Below are 22,710 nucleotides of genomic sequence, written 5' to 3'. Positions count from 1 at the left end.
GGCTGGCCAGCTACTGGGAGTGCACCTGTTGGAATCGGTGCTGAGATGGCCGCACTGGGGAACCCCTCTGGCTGGCCAGTTGCTTGGAGGAGCTCTTTTTATGAGCCTCCCCCCACCCCTTCTCTTCTTCTCTCTCTTCTTCTTCTCCTCTTCACGACTCGACCCCTTTTGAAGTCAAGGCTCCGGGGTCAGCACCCACCGGAGTCCCCTGCAGACTGAAGTGTTTTCTCCATAGGGAGGAGTTTTAACTTCAGCTCCCAGCTCCTGCGGCAGGTAAAGCACCTCTGCCAGGCTCTCCCAGGCACAGTGAGTGTCTGGCCATTACAGGGACTGACTCCTGGCAGGAGAGGCACCGCTTGGAGCAGAGAGAGCCAGGCAAGGGGTTGTCATCCTCTAGCAGGGAAGAATGCAGAAGAACCTCATCTTCACTCTTTTTTTTTTTTTTTCCAACTGAAAATAAAAAAATAAGTCTACAGATGCCAGGGGAAGGGGGGACACGACTGCCCCCAGGAAACTGAACTTCTTTTCCTTTCTCTCTCTCTCTCCTCCTTTTTTTTTTTTTTAACCCAAAGGAATAAAATAAAACAAAAAAACACTAGCCTAACTACTTTTAAGGAGAACAAAGGTAACAAAACAAACACTACTTACGCTAATTTTCACAGATAAGGAAAGGTTTCAGGGTAGCAGTCCTGTTAGCCTGTGTCAGGGGACACTATCACAGGGCCTAATCACATCAGCCACAATATCAGAGGCTCGTTCACCTGCACATCTACCAATGTGATAGATGCCATCATGTGCCAGCAATGCCCCTCTGCCATGTACATTGGCCAAACTGGACAGTCTCTACGTAAAAGAATAAATGGACACAAATCAGACGTCAAGAATTATAATGTTCAAAAACCAGTCGGAGAACGCTTCAATCTCTTTGGTCACTCGATTCCAGACCTAAAAGTGGCAATTCTTCAACAAAAAAACTTCAAAAACAGACTCCCATGAGAGACTGCTGAATTGGAATTAATTTGCAAACTGGATACAATTACCTTAGGCTTGAATAAAGACTGGGAGTGGATGGGTCATTACACAAAGTAAAACTATTTCCCCATGTTTATCTCCTCCCCTCCCCCTTCCTCAGAGGTTCTTACCAACTGCTGGAAATGGCCCACCTTGATTATCACTACAAAAGGTTGTTTTTTCCCTCCTGCTGGTAATAGCTCATCTTAAGTGATCCCTCTCCTTACAATGTGTACGGTAACACCCATTGTTTCATGTTCTCTGCGTATATAAAATCTCCCCACTGTATTTTCCACTGAATGCATCCGATGAAGTGAGCTGTAGCTCACAAAAGCTTATGCTCAAATAAATTTGTTAGTCTCTAAGGTGCCACAAGTCCTCCTTTTCTTTTTACAGATAAGGAAGGGACAACTGCTCATTCCGCCTGAGGCCAAAGGCGGTAGAGAAGGAAATGAGCCCGCGGTGGGGGGAAGGGAGTTCGCCCCTGCAGTGTTAAATAATCTCGAGGCAGACCAGGAGGGAGGGAGGGCACATGCGTGGGCTCAAAGGGACACTGCTACCAAAAATCTCCAATTAGAGGCATAGGGGCACACAAACACATACAGTGGAGCACCCATAGGGACACAACTCGAAGAAGAACAGTCCCCTATCCTACAACGTATTGTGAAGTAATCAATTCATTAAATATTGTGAGGCACACAACTATGGTTTGAATCAGGGGACATATAAATACCTAGATTAGCAGAAGGATGCTTTACATTGGGCAGCTGTGGCAGCGTGGAATAAGCATGGGTATTGGAATCAGAAGACCAGAGTCTGCCACTAATTTACTCAGTGACCCTGGGCAATTTACTTGACCACTTTGTGCCCTGTTTGCTCTGCCTGTAAAGCACCAGTGTGAAGTGCTTGGAGAGCTATGAATGAAAATGTGCTATTAACACTGCAAAGTATTATAACCATTAGCCCCCACAATCTCATCTTGCCTTGTTTTGTTAACTGCTATTGTGAATGGGGTGGACACAGACCAATGGAATTTGCTCTGTAGGTACTTTGTTGTCTGGGAACAATGCCTCAATCAAATTCAAGTTGAGAAAAGGGCATGACTATTTAAAAAATAATTAAAAGGCGTTCTAACCAGGAAAGGTCCATCAATGCCTCATACATGCACCATGCAAGCGGAAACAGAGGTTGCTGGGTCAAGCTCTAATAAGATCCTTTCAGAGGGAGCCAGTTTTACTCTTTTTTATGCCAGACAGACTCTATTGGCAAGAGGGTATGAAACAAAACCGGAAGGGTAATAATTGTACTGTTGGGAGACCATGGTAATCTTGGCAATTAAGGACTCCCTAGGAGGTTAATTAAAGACATTGAGAGTCAAACATTTTACAAAATGTTTCAAGTATGTCATAAAAACGTGCCCACCTTAAACAGCTCAGTTCTCAACCATCAACAGCCTATTTGTTTTTGCCATGCTCAACTTGCCTCTAAGTATGCTGTAAAGATGGCAAATGTTAACTTTTCATTAGCAAATGAAAAGACTGACTAGGTCATCTAGTTCATCTCGCTGCAATGCACAATTCTATTCCCTGCAGTAAGTTTTTGCCCAGTTGGCCCAGTTTAGTTTTAAAAGTCTCAAGCAACAGGGCTCCTTCCACTCTCTTCAAGAGGCTATTCCAGACCTTGCTGTTCGCATTTCTAGATTGCCTACACTTTTCTGTGCTCAGTTCCATCCTATTAATCCCAATTCTAAACCTCCTGTATCAGCCTAAACACTTCATCTCATTCCTTTACATATGCACCTTTCAAAAACTTGTAGACCAATCAATATCTTTCAAACTGTACAAAAATCTGAGGAAAGCATCTAGCGTAGCGGGCTACAGCCTGAGTTTTATAAATAATACAAGAGAGATCCCCCCTGCTTCCACCATTAAAGATGTATAATGCTTCCCTTTTTAAGGGATGAGAATCCTTTGGAAAATTGGCATCTGGTGTGATTCATTCAGATCCCCTGAGAAAACACAGACGCAGAGAAGACTTACAGTCCAGACCAAATTTGTCCAATAAATGATATTACCTCACCCACCTTGTCTAAGACCCAAGTTTCTCAATATATATACTTCAAAATCTATGCCAAATTCACTTCAGCTGGCTATCTTCCCTAGCAGTAAAAGCTGAAAAATCTCCAGTTATCGGAATAAAGAATTACTTAGCTAACTTTCCAACAGAAGAAATCTCTTAAAGGAGAAAAAAAAATCCCTTTATTCCTCCTCATTTATTTATAGCCTGGGATGTTTGGGATTGTACAGAAACATATAGAGGGGAAAAAATTAGCAGGTTAGGTAAGAAATTAACCCTCCTCTCGTTTTGTTTTGTACTAAGCCAAATGCTCAGGATTTTCCTCAAGCAGTACTAACCATGGGAAGGAATATCCGAAACCAGAGGTTACTGCATTATTCTGCCGAATAGTGATTGGAACAAAAATTCATTCTGATCCTGTAAGGGTGCTTAATATGTCCAGATATTCTTTAGCTCACACTGCTGTTTCTAAAAACATATTATATGGATGGCTGTGTCTATTGAATGATCTTTCACAGTGGCCCTGGTTTGCCACTTGCACCAATGTGAATCAGGAGTAATTTCAGTAAATTCAGGGGAGTTACATCACTGCAAATTAGAGTGAGATCAGAATCAAGCCTGGTATATGGAAAAGAATGGAAACATTTTATCACATGGTTTTTAGAGCCACGAGATAGAAATCACCTACTGGACCTCGCAATACACAGGTACGGTTTTGTGAGAGTTAGGCATATTACAGATAGTTATTCACATGAGAGGACACATACTATGGAGAGAGAGTTGAAATAAACCTTCCACTGCAAAGAGTAATTTCTTACTTGGAAACTGTAGTTGATAGGTTTAAATTTGAAATTTCAAAAATGATTCATCCTGATGATCTAGCCAAAGTGAGTAAAACTAGAGTTTACTTCCACTCACATTATAGGGTTTTGCATATAGATTCAAGATGCAATCTTAGGCCTCAATCCTTGAAAAACTTAGACATGTTTAATTGTACACTGGGAACAATCCCACATACAAGTGGTTTTCAAACTTTAGCAACCTGAGGACCCCTATTTTGATTTAAAATATTTCTGAGCCCCCCCATCCTCCCGGCTCAGCCCCAGGCCCTGCCCTTTCTCCACCCCTTCCCCCAAAGCCCCACCCTTGCCCCATCTCTTCTTGCTCCCTGCCCACTCCCTCCCCCCTCCCTCCCTCACTTTCACCAGGCTGGGTGCAGGAGGGGGTGCGGGCTCTGGGTGGGAGTTTGGCTGCAGGAGTGGGTAAGGGGTGCAAGCTCTTAGAGAGAGTTTGGGTGTGGAGTGCGGGCTTTGGGCTGAGGCAAGGGGTTGGGGTGCGGGAGGGGGTGAGGCCAATTCCTGGCCAATGGGAGCTGCGGAGTCGGCACTTGGGGCAGGAGCAGCGTGCGGAGACCTGTCCTCCCCTCACCCCATCAGGGGCTGCAGGAACGTGCCAGCCGCTTCCGGGAGCAGCTCAGGGCCAAGGTAGGCAGGGAGCCTGCCTTAGCCCTGCTGCACCACTGGACTTTTAGCGGCCTAAAATCTCCTGGTTTGGCTTCAGAAGCCTCCGGGAGATAGAGGGAGGGGGAGGAGTTGAGGGAGGGAGGGAGAAGAGTTGATCGGCAGGGACCCCCAGTGTTCCGCGGACCCCAGTTTGAGAAATGCTGCCATATACTTCAATAGCACTAATCACAGGGTGCAAAGTTATCGATGTGCAGAAGTCTTTGCAGAATCAGGTCCTTCCAAACTGCATTAGAAATTCATTAGAGGGACATAGACGACTGAAATATCACATGCTTCTCTGAAATATTTTAACTTATTGTTACAAAATAACAAAAAATTGCTATAACCAAAAGAGATTAGAGAAAAAAAGAATATCTGTCTATTTCTACAGTTTGTTCATGTGTCTGAAAGCATTTTGTGAATTGTCAATTGAATTATTTCCCCTGTATAGTCAGGTTCCCCTCTTTGCACAGCTCTTTCAGACAGCAACAGGAGAGGGAATAGCATTGTCTTAAGGGGGGGGGGGTGGTTTTCCTGAAAATTAACATGGAAAGTTAGACAACAGGTGTAACAGCAGAAACAAACTTTAAACTCATTATTTGAAATTGGTAAGATTTGAAGATGGAGGTACCCCTTTAATATATATATTCCCCATCAGAGTTTACCTCGAGAAAATGCTCTGCCTGCTGCTCTCGATCCAATTTTCTTGATGTTGTCATAATCAGACCTGCGGGAAAAGGAGAACATTTGATTGTCAATATATGCTGGAGCAACGTAAATCTCTCCACTGACCATAAGAAGCAAGTTCATTTGCTGAATTCTCCAAAAGTGGTGGTAATGGGGGGTGGGGGGATGATTTGGAACAGTATCATGCCTAGTTTTCTTGAGGTCTGTCTGACATCACCATAGTCAGTGTTTGCCTGAAAATGAATCTGTAAGGGGAAAAAAGAATACAATATTAAAAACTGAAAATGGGTTACAATTGTGTTTATATAGTTAATATACTGTAGTTAGTATGGTAAATTCAAAAACCTCAGTAAAGAATCACTAACAGTCTTGTAATTAGGAATTTTAATTAACATTTGCATATGAGTGAAATCTTACAGTAAGAATCTCATTAAAGATTTTAGAGTTCTTGAACAATTAATAGGATGGGATACTGATTACTTCTGTGCCAAAGCTCTATCTTCTGTTATTTAACTTTCTGATAGGTTTTTGATCTCTCTTTTTTGTTATTATATTTGACAAGGAAGGTTATTTCTGTAATAACTCCTTGTATGCATAATAATTTCCAGCTCTTGTGCACTGAAGGTCCTGTACTACGTCATCATTTTGTTCCATGTATAAAAAGCCTTTAAACAAAGTAACTTTTTACATTAAAAAGATCAAGACATCTTTACTTTAAACAGTGCTCTTCTATACACTAATAACCTCATGCAGGATATAGACTTAGCAAAGAAAATATGAGAGACACTCACAGACTTTCCAAGATTCATTACCCTTACCGTGTTGTTAAAAACAATTTTAGCTTTTATTTTTCCTCAGTAGCAATTAAAAGGTTCCACTTCTACCTCACACAGAGTGTTCTTTGAATAGCAGAATACATTGTGTGCTGTCTCGGAGGTAGATTCTGACTAGTGTTAAGACACCAGAATCCCGGAGGTATATATTTCCAGAGGTTTATATTTTATTGAAGACAATGCAATGTACCATATACTTTGCAAGAATTCATTCTTCATGTTTGCTAGAAAAACAGGAGCAGTAATATCCCACGGCTGAACTAAAAGACTTACTTGTTTAATGAGAGGATTTACCCTTCTGATGACCATGATTTTTTTCAGAATAATAATTGTTATTAATTATAATTATTATATTTTACATTTATATTGTGCCTTTAATCTCAAAGCACTCTAAAGCACTTTACACACGGTCGCTTTCTACTTAGGAGGAATCACTTCACTCACCAGTAAAATAGGGGTTATACCTAAGAGTAATGGGATTAATTTAACAAAGAGAAGTCTTTCCTGATATTTCAGGCTAACAACGAGATCTATTAGACTGAAAAATAGACTCCCAAGGGAAAGTGACAGAAACCAGACTAGACTTGACAAAGCATCAGAAAAAATTATATACTGTTGTTATTGAGAATAAACCTGTGCTGGCAAAGGGATGGAAAAGAAAAATGCAACAGGCCTTTTCGATCTCAGATGGTTATAATTCTGTTCTCTGGGTTGTAAGATGACTGCAGTTGTGTGGGTTTGGGAAGGCATCACAGTGGATGACGGGTTTGTGCCATGCATGCAACTCTGTATTCATGCATCCGATGAAGTGAGCTGTAGCCCACGAAAGCTTATGCTCAAATAAATTTGTTAGTCTCTAAGGTGCCACAAGTACTCCTGTTCTTTTTGTGTGAATGTAGCTCATCATATATGAACACAAGGAAGAAGTCACTACAAGCAAATACTTGTTTTCAGCAACACCTTGTAAGAGCAACTGCCCTTTACAAGCAACATTTCCTCTGGGAACATGTTCCCTACTGTGACTTATCAGCACTCCCCATAACAGCAACAGTCGCTTGGGAGCAACATAGCAAAAGGGCACTGATATATTGCTATTAATAACCATCTACTGTATTTAAGAAAATATTTCATTACCAACAAGATTTTAAAGTGGAACTCATTAAGCCCTTTTGTGGCATTAAGACACCACTATAGACCCCTGTGCTCAGACAGGGCATGTATCAACAGAGTTCTCACTATTGTTGAAGATATGACATCTCTTTATATGCCCTCCCACTCTCTTTTTGCTAAGGCACTATTTATAAATGGTACCCAACTTCTTCTTAAGTCAGAAATGTACATGCACAAAGAGTACGGACTGAAGGTCAGATAGTCAAATGCACCCTATACCTTCCCAAACAGTTTTGGATGCATGCTGCATGGCCTTTCATTACAGTGAGTGATATGATTAGGGTTCCCTGGCTCCGGAAGGCTCCCAGAAGCGGCAGCATGTCCCCGCTCCAGCTGCTAGGTGGAGGGGCCAGGGGCTCTGCATGCTGCCTGTGCTCACAGGCACCACTGCCACAGCTCCCATTGGCTGTGGTTCCTGTCCAATGGGAGCTGCGGAGCTGGCACACAGGGTATGGGCAGCGTGTGGAGCCCCATCCCCACCCCTATACCTAAGAGCTAGACATGCTGGCTGCTTCTGGGAGCCACGTGGAGCCAGGGCAGGCAGGGAGCCTCCCTTAGCCCCGCTGCACTGTTGACTGGACTTTTAGCGGCCCGGTCAGCAGTGCTGACCACAGCCGCCACGGTCCCTTTTCGACCGGGCGTTCCAGTCGAAAACCAGACACCTGGCAACCTTAGATATGATTTCCGCCCTAACCACCCCATGGAGAGAGCACATCTTACTCTCCTTTTGAAATGAAAAGCTCACGATGGACTCTTCAAACTGAACCTTCCAGTTGGTAGAACACCCTGGCACCTGCCACTGGACAGGCAAAAGGGACGGTCACTATGATCAATTCTCACAAGTGTCATTTTGTAAGGTTGTTGGTTGGTTTTTTGTTTTGTTTTTTTAAAGCTACAGATATTTGTATTACAGTTCTATCCAGAGGCCCCAAACACATCTGGCTCCCATTCTGCTACATGTTCTTCACGCACTGTCTGTGTGTTTATTCAGTGCCTAGGACAGGGGGGCTCCATTCTTGGCTGGCACTTAGGCACTACCGTAATAAACATGATTAATGATAGAATAATAAATACAAACACATAGCAAATCCCTACTACAAAAATGGTTCATATAATTTCAAAGGAATGGCTACAGGAAGAGAAGAGCAGCTATCAGACTCCATACTGAACAAAACCTAGTATACGCTCTTCAATCAAATAATCATCTTACACAGAAATGGCTATAAATGTTCCCTATAAAGGCTGTTGATGTTGGGCCAATTTCATCAGCCCCCACGAATGACTTCAGCTGAATTTCATGGGCTTTTCTCGGAGGAGAATTCAGCCAATGGTGTTGTAACACTTTTTCCCTCTCCAAGTTTATTAATGTAATAAATATGTGACAGTAATAGTACTCAGCAGGACAATTTTAATCTTCCAAGCACTGTACACATGTTAACCAATCCATCTGCACAACGTCTCAGTGAGTATCATCCTCACTTTGAAAGGTGGGGAAACTGAGGCAACTTGACCAATGTCGCCCAGCAGGCCAGTGGTAGATGTGACAGTAGAGCTTGCTTTATTGATAGCTGGTGGGGCTGGAGGATTTAGGGCTACCGCCATGCCCCCCCATCCAGGAAGAAGATATTTTGCTGCTCTGTCCAAAGGGCAGCTCGATTCCTGAGCTGCCAGCTGGGAATTGTTCAGTCCAGTCTCTTCCTGGATGCCAGGCAGTAATAAGGGAGGATGTTTGCTGCTCCTGACATTCAGATGTCAAGAGGGGTCATCTCCCCCCCGCACCAGAAACCAAAAAGGGAGAAGTTCCCCTCTTCGGGCTTTGGGAGAGCTTTGTAATCACAGAAGTCTGTTGGGTCAGACAGCTGCAGGGGCTCGGTCCAGAGTCTTGGCTGTACACGAGCATGGGCAATATTGTGAGATTTCCTGCTTCCATTCAAACCAGACAAGAATGTCCTAGCAACGGACCTTCTGGCACATCTGCTCCCAGCCAAGCACTGAAAGTGGGGAGTCAGCTAAACTTTTGTGAATTTCAAAACAGATTAGATCCAGGACAAGTTCTGGGTCCAGAGAGGCCTGACTAGACTAGTCTTAATTTGCACTTTTACAGAGCCTTTCCCCCATGGATCTCGAAGCAATTTATAAGCATCCCCTGGAGGATAAACAACTATTATCATCCTCATGTTACAGAGAAGCTGAGACACAGGTAAGCGACTCATCTTAGGTCACAGAGTGAATAAGTGACCCCACCAGGAACAGAACTCTGAACTCCTGACTCCATGTCTGCTGTTCTAACCACCGGACAACAAACCCTCTTTGAACAAGTTTACTAACCCTTTGGTATTAACATATATATAATGTAGCGAACACGTAAGCATAAGAACAGTTATGAGCTCAACAATGAGGCTAGCACTCTGTGGAATGGTAAAATATGGGCATGAAATAACTAATAATAAAATAAGCAAGCCAGAGAGTGTCAAAAACAGTTAGCTTTTATGTTTAGCTTTTTAGTTTTGCTGATTTGTGTCATCTTGGGTATTTTTGTGATATGCAAAAAATAGGTTTCTTTTTTACTTTAAATGATTCCTTTGTGATTTAATTTTTTAAAAACAGTAGTTTTGCTTGGATGGTTAATCATGTGTTTATGCAGCTTTTTATGTGTATCTGGGGAAATACCCAAAAGTACTTATTTGCACTATGGGCCTGATGCCATTCAGGTTTCAAAACAGAAAGCTAGATTCTCAACTGGTGTAAATCAGTGTAGCTCCACTGAAGCCAAAGGACCCACATCAATTCACATAAACTAAGGATTTGGCTGAGAGGATTTTATTGTTTTAATTTTTGGTCTGATTATTTTTAAGCATGAGTATATGAAAACCCCACTGTAAATCACTACTTTTTGTGTAACAAGAAAAAAAGTTGTATTTTTTTAATAAATTGATTCAAAAGTCATTTTTAGGCAAAAATCTGATAATCCATGTCCAAGCTCAGCATCCATTATTTTATTTGTCTGTGCAAGTTGTACTTTCTTTGAATACATAAAATGTCATTTAACTCCTACCAAAGCTGCAAATCAAAATTAAGTTTTGCCAGTTTTGCCAACCTTTCTGATAGTTTACCATGTACAGTACTGAAAATGTAAACATATTTTATAGGATTGTGTTACTCTAACACAAAGCTCATGGTTTTTGGCAGCCTATATGATTAACTTGCCAAGGAATGTGGGTCTGATATGCAGGCTGAGAGAGTATCTTGAGTAAAAGCAGACAGGTAAAGGAGAAGCTAATATGTGACTTTTCACCAACACTGAATCTCCCCTTTTAAGTCTAAGATGGAATTGATGTTGATTAAAATGGAGGATTGCAAATAAACAAATGAGGAAATAATGCTACAACTGTACTCTTCAAAGATGTGATCCCAGAATCCCATATTTAATGGGCAAAGGAATTAAATAAAGGTCCTAAAAAGTATCATCCAGAGCAGATGGGCTACGCTGTGCTGGGCACATGAAGCCCTGGCTTGCACTCTCAGAAAGCCCATCTGTCCCTAAGCTGGTAACATCCATATTGTACAGGTCAGTATTTCTATGCATTCTTAAAAAGGCAAGGGAAAAGGATATGCAAGATTTGTGATGAGCAGGATTCGTGGAATTGCTCCTCCTACATGTACTGTCTCATGCAGCTCAGTTGCAAACCAGATGAAACTGTATCCCAACTCCAGTACTTCCAAAGCAAAACAAAAAAAAACAACCAAAAAAACAGAGGGACGTGCAGACTGGTTTAATAGGAATTGAGAAACCAAACTGCAAGGGATGAAATTACTTATTTCCATCCTCCTCCTCCATCAGCCTGGGCAAATGGGCATTTAAGAGCAGTAGTCCAACAGCAACACAAATGAGCTGCATAGGTCCTGCTTATCGTTATGGCAGCTGGCAGAACACACTTTCCAAAATGTGTTGGTAAACTGCTCTACAAAACTCAAGATGATATCTCTGCTCTTGGAGCCGAGAAGTAGACATGGCCCCTGGTCCAGTGTACCTTGATTGCTAATGCTCCTTCTAAGGTCATTCCCCTAATCAAACCTGCCAGGCCCTTTTAAGGAATTTTAAAACCATACTGCCAAATAACACTCAGCAACACACAGTGATCGGATTAGCACCTAATGAGTTGTAATTTAAACTGCTGCTGCACACCCATTGCATTACTAGCTCCAGCTTCACTCCTAATGTGTTGGCTACCTTGAGTTTAAAGGACCAGTTAACTCAAACTAGACATTTGTGTATGCAAACAGGAGTGTGGGTTAGGGGCAACACTCGAGTTATATCTTGAGTTAACAATACAGTGAAGATAAATCCTTAGGTTAATCAACTTTTCATAATCTTATTTAATATGTATTATCCTAAATGTTTGCATTAGAGATATTTGGAATATTCTCAACTGCTATCAATTATTTACATACACAGTCTGACTGGTTAATATCACTGTAGCCATCATTAATGTTACCCTAAGAGGAAGTAAACAAACCTGTGGACTCATCACATGACTATATTCAGCGAGGATTTTCTTCCTGTATGTAAAAATCAATACATATCATCCTTACATATATTTGACTTCTGAGAAATATTTATTTAGTGGATCTTAGGTACCAAGGCACCTAAAGACTGAAAGTTAGTTTGCCGCAGATATTCTTTCATACAGAATATTTGAGTTTCCCTAATAGGTCTAATACTAATATTAATCCAGGGAGAGCTCAGTAGCTTTTTCCAATGAAAATCAATTATTTTGATTCTAACTGTAGGGTCAGATTCTGATAACCTTATTTGAGCTGAGCAGCAATTGACTCCAGGGATGATTCTGTTTTCAATGTGTCTCTTCTCTCAGTAAGGTACTACTTAACAGGAATAAGGGTGTCCGAATCTGGCTCAAATGAAGAGGATACATTAGCATCGTGTTACTCTCCCTAGTAGGGGAGCAGATTTTTAAATTATAGGAAATAGAAAGGACTGAAATTGCAATCCAATTATTTTGTTAGCTTCTCATCTCCACAATCGGTTTAGCTAAGAATACACAAACAACATGTGCAAGGCAACAAGCCACCCACGGTCAAAGAAGGCCAACAAGCAGCATGTTCCTATGTCTCTAAGCAGAAGGCAGGTCCACTGTGACTTTCAATAACTGATATGGTATCCAGATTTGTTCTCTCCAAAATAAAATATTCAGATTGGGATACAGATGTGAAGTTGGTTGAGTAGAAAACAGTCAGGCTTCAATATATTTCCAGGTGTATCATCCACTTTTTAAACTCACGTTCTTCTCCCATCCCACCCATTAAAATCCCACACATCTAATTTTTTTAAAATAAATTCTTGCAACTGCACGATTGGCTGGAAATATGAATAAAGGAGCTTGTAGTATATTACTCAGGTTTAACTTGTGGTTTCAGAATATGTTTACTCAGATGTACAAACAATACATTCTATCACTTGCAACATAAAAAAATCTTCATCAGAGAACAAAGCCAGACACAATTTGCCATGAATCGTAAAGCCTGTATGGCAAAGCCACATGGACAGATCCTACATGGATTATAGTTGAGATCTCAGCCTGAAGCTTTGCTATACCCTGGTTTCAGGGGAAAGCTTTCCTCTCACTAAGATACTGATCTTGGCCTCCAAATATGATGGTACCCATAGTATAACACTAGGGAGCTTTCTCCACAGAGTTATCACCCATCCATGCTCATCAAGAAGTTTTTGCACCTTCCTTGTCACAGATGCTATATTCCCAGATTTTTAACTGCTGCTCTCAAGCGCCGCAATGAACAAAGATACAGGTAGAAGAAGATCCACCAAGTTATCAAAGCAACTTCCAGAGGGTAACCTTTGAAGACTATGGCCAGGTCCCAGCAGTCAGATGCCAAATGGGTCATGCCTAAACAAAATAATGAAGCTGACCCATAGCTTGAGAGCAAGAGGAAGTGGACAACATAGGCTCCAATGTTCATCTGTATCTGGGTAGGAGCCTGATTGACCAGAACAGAAATAGTTTGGGTGAACTGACACTAATGCCTAGTTGGCCTAGACAATCATATTTCTTGCTGCAGAAGTGTTCCTCAGCTAAAAGAAGACTGGCCTTTCTACATAGGAGGCTTTCCCAGATCTAAGGAAGCAGTTGGTCCTCTACTAGAAACTTAAGAACTGGACATTCCTTCTCTAGAACAGATCTTACCTTAAAGGGAGAGTAATCAAGGAAGCTTTAAATGCATTAACTGACCACATTCTGAGACACTTATTTCCTTTGTGCCATAAAATACCACGACAATGATTCCTTCTCTTTGAGAGAGTCTATAGCTTTTTTAACAGTTTTGATGCAGAACCCATACTCTAGCGCACTATTTGTTCTTTCCTCAACAGAAGGGTATTCTGGAAAAGTTCAGGTATCCTTCCTAGAACCTGTATGTATATGGTCTCCTAGCAGAAAACCAGTTTCTTACTTTCCCCCATAGCCTCTCAAATACATACACTTGGTCCCCTTGTTCAATGAAGAATGGCAGGCCATCTTTTTTCAAAATTGCTTGAACTCGCTTGATTGAAAGTGAGATTTCTAAAAGTGCCTAGATTTCCAGTGGAACTTGTGCTTCTAAATCACTTAGGCACTTTTGAAAATCCTATGCTCAGTCTCAGTTCTATAAATTTCACCATCACTGGTGGAGGCCTATAGATCCTAACAAGGAAAAGAGCATCCAAAGGTCCCTTGCAGGTGATTGAAACATTTCTCTTTCTCTACCTAGACCCCCAAAGTCCTGAGGAGAGCCTTGTCTTGTGGAACCTCACCAAAAGCCTGATTCCTCTTCACAGGATATGAGGATTCTGCCTCCAGCTTCTTTAAGGCAGAACCAAACATGAACACTAGACTAGGATCCAAGCTCTGAACTGAAGAAGAGAGAATCAAAGGTAGTAGAAGGCTTCTTTACTGGAATCTGAACCATCAATGAAACTAAGTTTCAGGGAGACCACAAAGTATATTCTGTAGTCACGGAAGCCCTTTATTTTAACCTGCCCCCTAAATTTGAGATGTTCAAATCCCTTTGGTGATTTAAGGCTAAAGGAACTAGCCCAGGCACCCTAGCTTTGCATCTACAACAAAAGCTGCTGTGGATTTAGCCATTCATGGAATTGGCCAACATAATCCATCTAGTGGGAAAGATAAAAGACTGCTTCATCAGTGAAAAATTCACTTAAAAAAAAGTGTTCTGAGGATGTTCTTAATAATTCTAGGTAAAGTGTTTTAAATAGGCAGGAACCTGTTGGTCAGCTCCTATTGGACACTGATTCCTAAAAGGTGGGACAGGCGACTGAAAATATCTGGCACAGGTATGGAGATTTCAGCCCAACAATGAAGTAGAAGAAGAAACTGAAGAAACTAATGCTTGTGCTCCCAGGAATAGTACTCCTGACCGAAGAAGTCAAAGGAGAGGTAATAAATATTGCCAATTAACAGGAGTTTACTAACTCAAATGATCAGAAACTTATTTCTGAAAAAAAGACGATGGGCCTTCTAGAAGGCCCAAGTACACATCAATTATACTCACAAGTCAACATAGGAATTTCATTCAAGAGCAGTATGCAGGAAATGGCATAAAGAGACAGGATACCTCTGTTCAGAAGTACAGCCATCAACTGTAAAATCTTTGTTTTCCCCTGATGGTACAGAATTAAACCTACAAGTCTAGGTTGATCAAAGAGGGTCACTAGAGTGCATCATCTTTTTCAGTAGTGCATGCTGGAGTATAAAATTGTCCAATATCCATGGTAGTGGAAGTGCAGAAATGGTTAGCAATAATCAGGGCAACTCTGTTATCAACAAAAGGCATTTTAAACGCTAACAGCACATTCATCTAGCGTAATAAATTAGCGATTGACATAGTGAAATTGCATATCAAAGATAAATTATAGAATAGAATTTAAATTTGACTTGGAGATGTAAACATATCATTTTATATAATTACACATGTAAACCTCTAATTTAGAAAGAATGTATTCTGATCCTAAATGAATGATACTATATTGAAGAAAAAAACGAGGAAGACTGTGTAATTACTTTAAAGATTACTGCATTACTGGTTTTGTTGAGATGACAATGAGAATGAAATGACCTCTCTCTCTGAAATGAGCAAAACATAAAATGCTACCACTTTTAAAACATTAATGTTTTCTTTTATATGCATAAACTGACTCCCAAGAATTTATTTCTCGTTATCCTCTTCTACGTCTTAGATGGTAAACTTTATATTTAGAATATGAAAAGGGAACACAACACCGATATTCCACTAAAGAACTCCCAGATCCTCACATATTGGCAGCATTTGTCTTCTGATCTGTTTGGGAACTTATATCTATCTAGGCACGGTATTTATTGTTGCGGTTCAGTGATGAGACAGAACACAGCTTTATGCAAGCAAACAGGCTGGTCAGCGGAGATGGGCTGTTTTGCCCCCCCTGCCTTTTACCTTTTTTTTTTATTATATTTTTTTTTTAAGCATTACACACTGCTACACAAAGGAATGTATGACGTTGATTTATATGCTTAGTTACTATTTTTTATTTATTATAATTTTGGTTTTTAGGCCTTGAGCCCAGGCTAAAGAAACCTTCCACAGTTGCTGTTTAAACAATCAAGTTCTTAGGGTTTATATTTAGCCCTTGTTTTTGGATAGAGCAATGTGTGCATTGCTCCTAGGAAACAGTCAGGGTGTGCCCCGCCTGCTTTTAGGTGGAATAGCTAGACATTAACCCTTCATTATGTTGCCCCCATTCCTGCAGTAACTGGGCATCTCACAATGTATTTATCCTTACAACACCCCTATGAGGTAGGGAACTGCTATGAGCCCCATTTTACAGATAGGGGAACTGAAACACAGGAAATCTAAGTGTCTTCTCCAAGGTCACACAGGAAGTTTGTGGAACAGAAGAGAACTGAACCCTGGTATCCCAAGGCCCAGGCTACCACCTAACCACTGGATCATCCCTCTTTCCATCCTGACCACTATCAATGTAATTCCCGAGAGCCTTCCAAGTATTATGGGGGAGTGGTAGCAAGGCCCTAGTTAAGGCTGCCTCAGAGAACTGTGTATATTTTAAACACAGAAAACAACAATAACATACCTTTATTCTTCCTTCCCAGTTTGTAGGATCCTTAATTCATTGTGTGTGGGGGGTGCATGGGAGAGAAAGACCAGATCCTACTGAAAACCAGTTAGTCCTATATGGGGTGAAGTTCACAGTCATTCTAATTTCTTCAAAGAGTGAGCTCAACTATCTGGGTGCAGCAGGAATGTGTATGTTTACACACACAGTCCCTGTCACAAACTGCTTACATCCTAAGTAGATAAATGACACATGAGGGATAGGGAAGTGGAATATTAATTAAATATATTTAATCTGGTTATATCTCACTAAATCAATTATCTGCCAGTACATTGGCGCATCTCGTTCCCTCCTGTTCTCTGCCTGTGGCCCACAGTAGTTTAATCTCCTGAGAGCTGTTATACTTTGGTCGAATTCTGGTGGTTAGGGTTGGTGTGGCAGTGTTTAGTGGCCTGTGATATACAGATCTGGGGGTCATTTCTAGCCTTCAACTCTATGACTCTATATAGAATTTGTATGTGCATTTGCAATTTTAAAATTATAAACATATAAAATAAGTGTCAAACCCTCCTTGGCCCCTCAGCCAAGCCATCATTAATGGAGGATTTCGTATGGATGTTACAGCATTCAGTAGCCCTGAGGAGTCAATGATAGCTTCAATGTCATGGAAGGACTGAACCATTACCCTAGATAGTGGGGGGCTGTCACAGAGGACTCAAGCTCTTAGGAATCCTTCCCCACAGTGATTAGCATGTTAAAGGTTTTACAAGTTCCTCATTTAAAGATAAATGAATAAATAAATAAAAACATTTGTCTCCTTTGTATTTTCCTTCAGAAAAAAAAAATCCGAGCCTCCTACACAACTAATTGTTAATATGATGCCTCTGTGCAGATTTTAACAACTCCCTAGGTCACTCTTTCATTTTCAATAATAAATTACAGCATTCCATTCTGGTTGTAATTAGCATCTAATTAGTACTTGTAGAAGTAGCTATAAATATATCTAACTCCTGGTTAGTTTAGTATCCAAAACACATGATCATTATACAATTTCCTTTAATTTTTCTATGCACAAAGGCCTGCTAATGCCTAAACCGAGTGAGCCTAGCTAGCCTATAGTTATAATTTATGCCAGTCGGTTTCACACTTTAGAAAAAAAGAAACTTGCACAACATGAAAGAGAAGAAAGGGGAGGTGGTGCTGCTCTCAGTAGTAAGAGGGTGTGCAAATAACCCACATACCACTCAGTTGTTTAATGCATTACCAATCATTGCTTGATCTTAGTTTCTAGCATATTATCACACTACAAGAAGGGTGGAGGATTAAGTCCTCAGTCAGTGTTTTTGTAACCCATATGCATAGGTCACAGCATGGTGAAGCCTTGGAATTTTCTTTTATCAATTGTTGGGGGCAGAAGTGGACAGTTCATCGCCTAACAAACAGAGCTATCGCTTGTGCCTCCTAATCCAGACTCTCTTGTCACCTTTTAAAGGAAAGTGATTTTACATTTTTCCACCCACATTATGAATGAACACTATACTTGACAATGGGTAAACACCTCCCTTTTCTCCCAACTGTGATCAGAATAAAGGGATTGATTGCTTATTACAAGCAATTGTCTGCAGCCTAGCAAAACCAAGGTTTATCTGGACTGCCAAAGCACCATGTTAGCAGTGCCCTTTGCTGGCCACAGATTATGAGGATCAGGTAAATCTCATCTTCATCTCTAATAAAAATGCTTCCTTGGTGGTGTGACCTTCCCTGAGCCAGATGCAGAAGGCAGAGCTGCAGAATGAAGCCTCTTATCAAGATTTATGGTCCTATTTCATGACATATTTATCTCAGGAAAAGACCTAATTAATACCTTGGAACTGTTAAGATCTGTTACCATTCACAAAGTGGCTAGCAAACTGCACTGGGAGCCCTGAGTTCCTTTCCCAGCACTGCCACTATCCTGCTCTGTGACCTTACATGAGTCACTTTGTGTTTCTGTGCCTCAGTTTCCCCTACCGTAAAAGGGGGATAACAATGCTCTTCTTTGAAAAGTGCCTTGAGACCTATAAAGCAAAAGCACTGAGTGAGAGCTAGATATTACCACCTAATAGTCCTGCAAAACACCAATGAAATACACCTTAATTGTTCTCTAAGATTATTTGTTAAATAGCTGGGGGGAAAGAAAAAAAAAAACCTCCTTCAATTACTGAAATAAATTCCTTTCCGTACCAGGAGTTTATACTTTCATTTGTCTGTCAGGGTAACCACCCCAATGACAAAAACTTATTTAAATTATTATTTAAAACTTATTTAAATTATTTAAATGTATTTCATCATAAAAATAAAAACCATCACAGACTACAGATGCCCTGACAAATAATAATAATAAAAAAAACCACGAACAGCAGCAGCAGTAAACAAACAGACTTTTTCCTCAAACCCAGCATTTTCCCATTTCAGCTCCTGCAAAAATCAATTTCTGCCCCCTCCAAATGAAAATCCCCACCTCAGCCTCCCCAGTCAGCTACCCAAATGATTGAGCCCTGCAGGGTGCCTTACAGGTCGACATATTAAGGGAGGAGGACGAACAATACAGAGGGAAATTAAGGAGTCCTCACAAAAAGGTGTCTCAGACTCCAAGAGAGAGGGGCAGTTAGCTGAAGCACATCCCCACCAGGCCCCTTTGCCCCCCACAGGTCTTTCCCTCAGCACCAAATGCCAGATAGGGCAGGAATGTTTCCAGGTCACTGACCTAAACAAGGCAATGGAAATGGAGGAGTATAGGCAAGCGAGTGAAAGAAGGGCAGCAGGGCTTGATCCACGGTACAAGGAGCACCCTGAGGCTTCCCTAAGCCATCAGTTTGATTTATAGTTTATATAGTATGAGACGTTATTGACGGGAAGAGGAAATAAGGAACTGAATGAGGAAGGTGGAAGAGAAAGAGAAACGAAAAGATGAGCGGAAGAGAGGGAACATGCACGGAGGAGAGTAGGGAGCAAGGAAAGGGTGGAGGTAAGGATCAAGAGGACTCAGATTCAAATTCATAAACTTTAAGACCAAAAGGGACCACTAAATCATTTAGGCTGATTTCCAGTATAACACAGGGTGCATAGTAATAGGGGCTGAAGGTTCTAGGACAAGGTGGTGACACCAGATTCAAAGACTCCACTGCCAGATTTAAAGACTTCACTTCCAGAAGGGACCATCATGATCATCTAGTCCAGGGGTTCCCAAACTTGGTTCACGGCTTGTTCAGGGTAAGTCCCTGGCGGGCCGTGAGATGCTTTGTTTACCTGAGTGTCCGCAGCTACGGCCGCTTGCAGCTCCCAGTGGCTGCAGTTCGCCGTTCCCAGCCAATGGGAGCTCAGGGAAGCGCCGCGGGCTGGGCCACCACTTCTCGCAGCTCCCATTGCCTGGGAACAGCAAACCATGGCCACTGGGAGCTGCGAGCGGCCGTACCTGCGGACGCTCAGGTAAACAAAGCGTCTCGCAGCCCACCAGGGGCTTACCCTGAACAAGCCGCGAACCAAGTTTGGGAACCCCTGATCTAGTCTTACCTCATGCACACTACAGGCCACAGAACCTCACCCACCCACTCCTGAAATAGGCTCATAACCTCTGGCTGAGAGACTGAACTTCTCAACTCTTGATTTAAACACTTCAAGTTACAGAGAATCCACCATTTACACTAGATCAAACCACCAAGAGACCTGTGCCTCACACTGCAGAGGAAGGCAAAACCCCACCATCCCTCAGGGTCTCGGCCAATCTGATCGGGGGGAAATTCTATCTTAAACCCAAATATGGTGATCAGTGAGCCCCTGAGCACATGGGACACAAGGGAAAGACTTTGCTGTAGTAACTCAGAACCCTTCCCGTCTCCAGCCATTGGAGATATTTGCTAATGGGGATGGGCCAGACGCCATCGCAGGTAACCTCATCATACCATCCCCTCCATAAACTTGTCAAGCTCAGTCCTGAAACAAGTTAGTATTTTCACCTTCACCGCTCCCCTTGGAAGGCTGTTCCAGAATTTTATTCTTCTGGAGATTGGAAACCTTCATCAACCTTGAAGCCTCAGCTTGCTGATTGCCAGTTGAAATCCATTTGTTCTTGTGCCAATAGTGTCCCTTCACTTAAATAACTCCTCTCCCTACATGGTATTTATCCCTCTGATGTATTTGTAGAGAGAAATCATATCTCATATCAGTCTTCATTCTGTTAGGGTAAACAAGCCAAGCTCCTTAGGTTTCCTCTCATAAGGCAGGTTCCCCATTCCACTGATCATCCAGGTAGCCCTTCTCCACACCTGTTCCAGTTTGAATGAATCTTTCTGAAACAGAATTGCACCCAGTATTCCAGATGAGGTCTCACCAGTGCCTTGTACAATGGCAATAAGACTACCCTATCCAGACTGGAAATACTTCACTTAGGATTGCATTAGCCTATTTCACAGCTGCATCACACTGATGGCTCTTAGTCATCATGTGATCAACCAATACACTGTCATATTAATTTAGATGGAATATATGGGCTAAAGGTATTAACATAACCCAGTCAATGCCCAACTTTAAACCGTGTTAAACAAACGCTTGGTATACAGAAAGCTCCGCCCGCTTGCAATCATGGCAAACACAACATTAAAATATTTTTTAATTTTATTAAATATACAGAAAAGAAAGAAAAGCAGTTAAAGTATTAAATAAACCTTTCATTTTAACAACATCCCTTTCCCCTTTAGCTGGAGCAAGTTTTTTAAAGGACTTTGCCCCCTCTCCCCCCACCCCTGTCCCATTTGACAGGCTCTCAGATGGTATCAAAGATGGTAGTAACTATCCTTTTGGGGGGAGGGGGAAGAGAAGTTGTTAGTTGAAATGGGCTGGAGATACTGCTGCTGCTGAACTCCAATCCTGTTTCATCTCAGGTGGTGGTTGGGATTCAGTTGGAGCTGCTGGGGGTGGCAATGCCATCTGGAGCCCCCTCTCTCAGGATCAGGATGATTAAAGCCTGGGGTCACAGGAGATGATGGGGAAGGGAGCCATGATGGTGAAGCTCACCCTAGTAGACTCTGTCTGTTCTTCTGTTATGTTCCTCTTTTTGTTCTTTCATACTTTCCCCACAAAATATCTTTCTTGTAAGAACCCAAAAAAGAAGTGGTCGGTAGAATAGCCCATGTCCTCATTGTTTTGTCCACCAATTAGGCCTAATATCTGACATACCAATTTTGGCTCATTACCTTCCAGCTCCACATCTTCTATTTTTAACAAACATAATGTCAACACAGTCCTTGAATCATACAAACTTGACCTTTTTGTTTAAATTAATTCAGTTATTCTGCCTCCCTTTCATACCTTTCCCATCAACATTTGTTATTATACGTTACTGTAACATCTCATGAAGTTTTCATACTTTTTACAGTTGATCTCACAATTCAGGTAAATTCATAGGCCCAATTATCACAACACCATCTAGCTCTCTCTCCTCTTCTGTTCTTATAAGTCTACCTCTTATAGCAAAAAATCTTGTTGTTAGTCCTTAAGTGTATGACTTTGCACTATTAAATTTCATCCCTTTTGTATTACTCCAGTTTCCAAGGGCATCCAAATCTTCTTGTGTGATATTCCGATCCTCCTCTGTATTGGCAATACCTCCCAACTTTGTGTCATCTGCAAATTTTATTAGCACACTCCCACTTTACATGCCAAGGTCATGAAAGTGTTTAAATAAGATTGGTCCCAAGACCGATTCTTGAGGAATTCCACTAGTTAACTCCCTTCAGCTTAACAGTTCCCCTTTCAGCATGACCCATTGTAATCTCCCCTTTAATCAGTTCTTTACCCACCTTTCATTTCTCATATTAAGCCCCATGCTCTCCAATTTTAACTAACAATTTCCCACATGAAACTGTCTCAAATACTTTACTGAAATCCTTGTCTAGAAAATCAGTTATCTTTTCAAAGAAAGAGATCAGGCTGGCTTGGTACAATCTACCCACTGTAAAACTATAAGCAAGAGTCAATGAGTTGCTACTGATACAGATGGACAACATGGGGGGGCAGGTTGTGGAGTGGTGCCTGGCTGAATGGAGTGCTATCTGTGAGGGCAGAAGCAGGAATGTCCAGAAGCTGGGCTGGAATGCTGGTGGGGGCTGTTGCAGCTGCAAGGACACACCCTTCCCCCTCTTCTTTATAGTCTCTCCTCCTCCAGCACAACACCATTACTTTAAGCCATCGCTTTTACAGAGCCTAAATATATTTCCCTTCCCTACCCCCATTTCAGTCTTTTCCCCTTCTTTTT

At 41.6% G+C, this 22,710-nt stretch overlaps 1 protein-coding gene across 1 annotated transcript in view; it reads right to left on the bottom strand.

Moving 5' to 3' along the window:
- FAT3 (FAT atypical cadherin 3) overlaps nt 1-22,710 on the bottom strand; it is a 561,724-nt gene that overhangs the window by 192,268 nt on the left and 346,746 nt on the right. The window contains exon 5 of the mRNA XM_084627262.1: nt 5,255-5,316. Coding sequence (XP_084483388.1) covers nt 5,255-5,316 — 62 coding nt within the window. The remainder of the gene's footprint in view (nt 1-5,254; nt 5,317-22,710) is intronic.

The sequence above is a fragment of the Lepidochelys olivacea genome (assembly GCF_965140295.1).
Source record: "Lepidochelys olivacea isolate rLepOli2 genome assembly, chromosome: 1".
In the NCBI taxonomy this organism is placed as follows: domain Eukaryota; kingdom Metazoa; phylum Chordata; order Testudines; family Cheloniidae; genus Lepidochelys; species Lepidochelys olivacea.
This window is presented reverse-complemented; position numbering and strand designations above follow the sequence as displayed.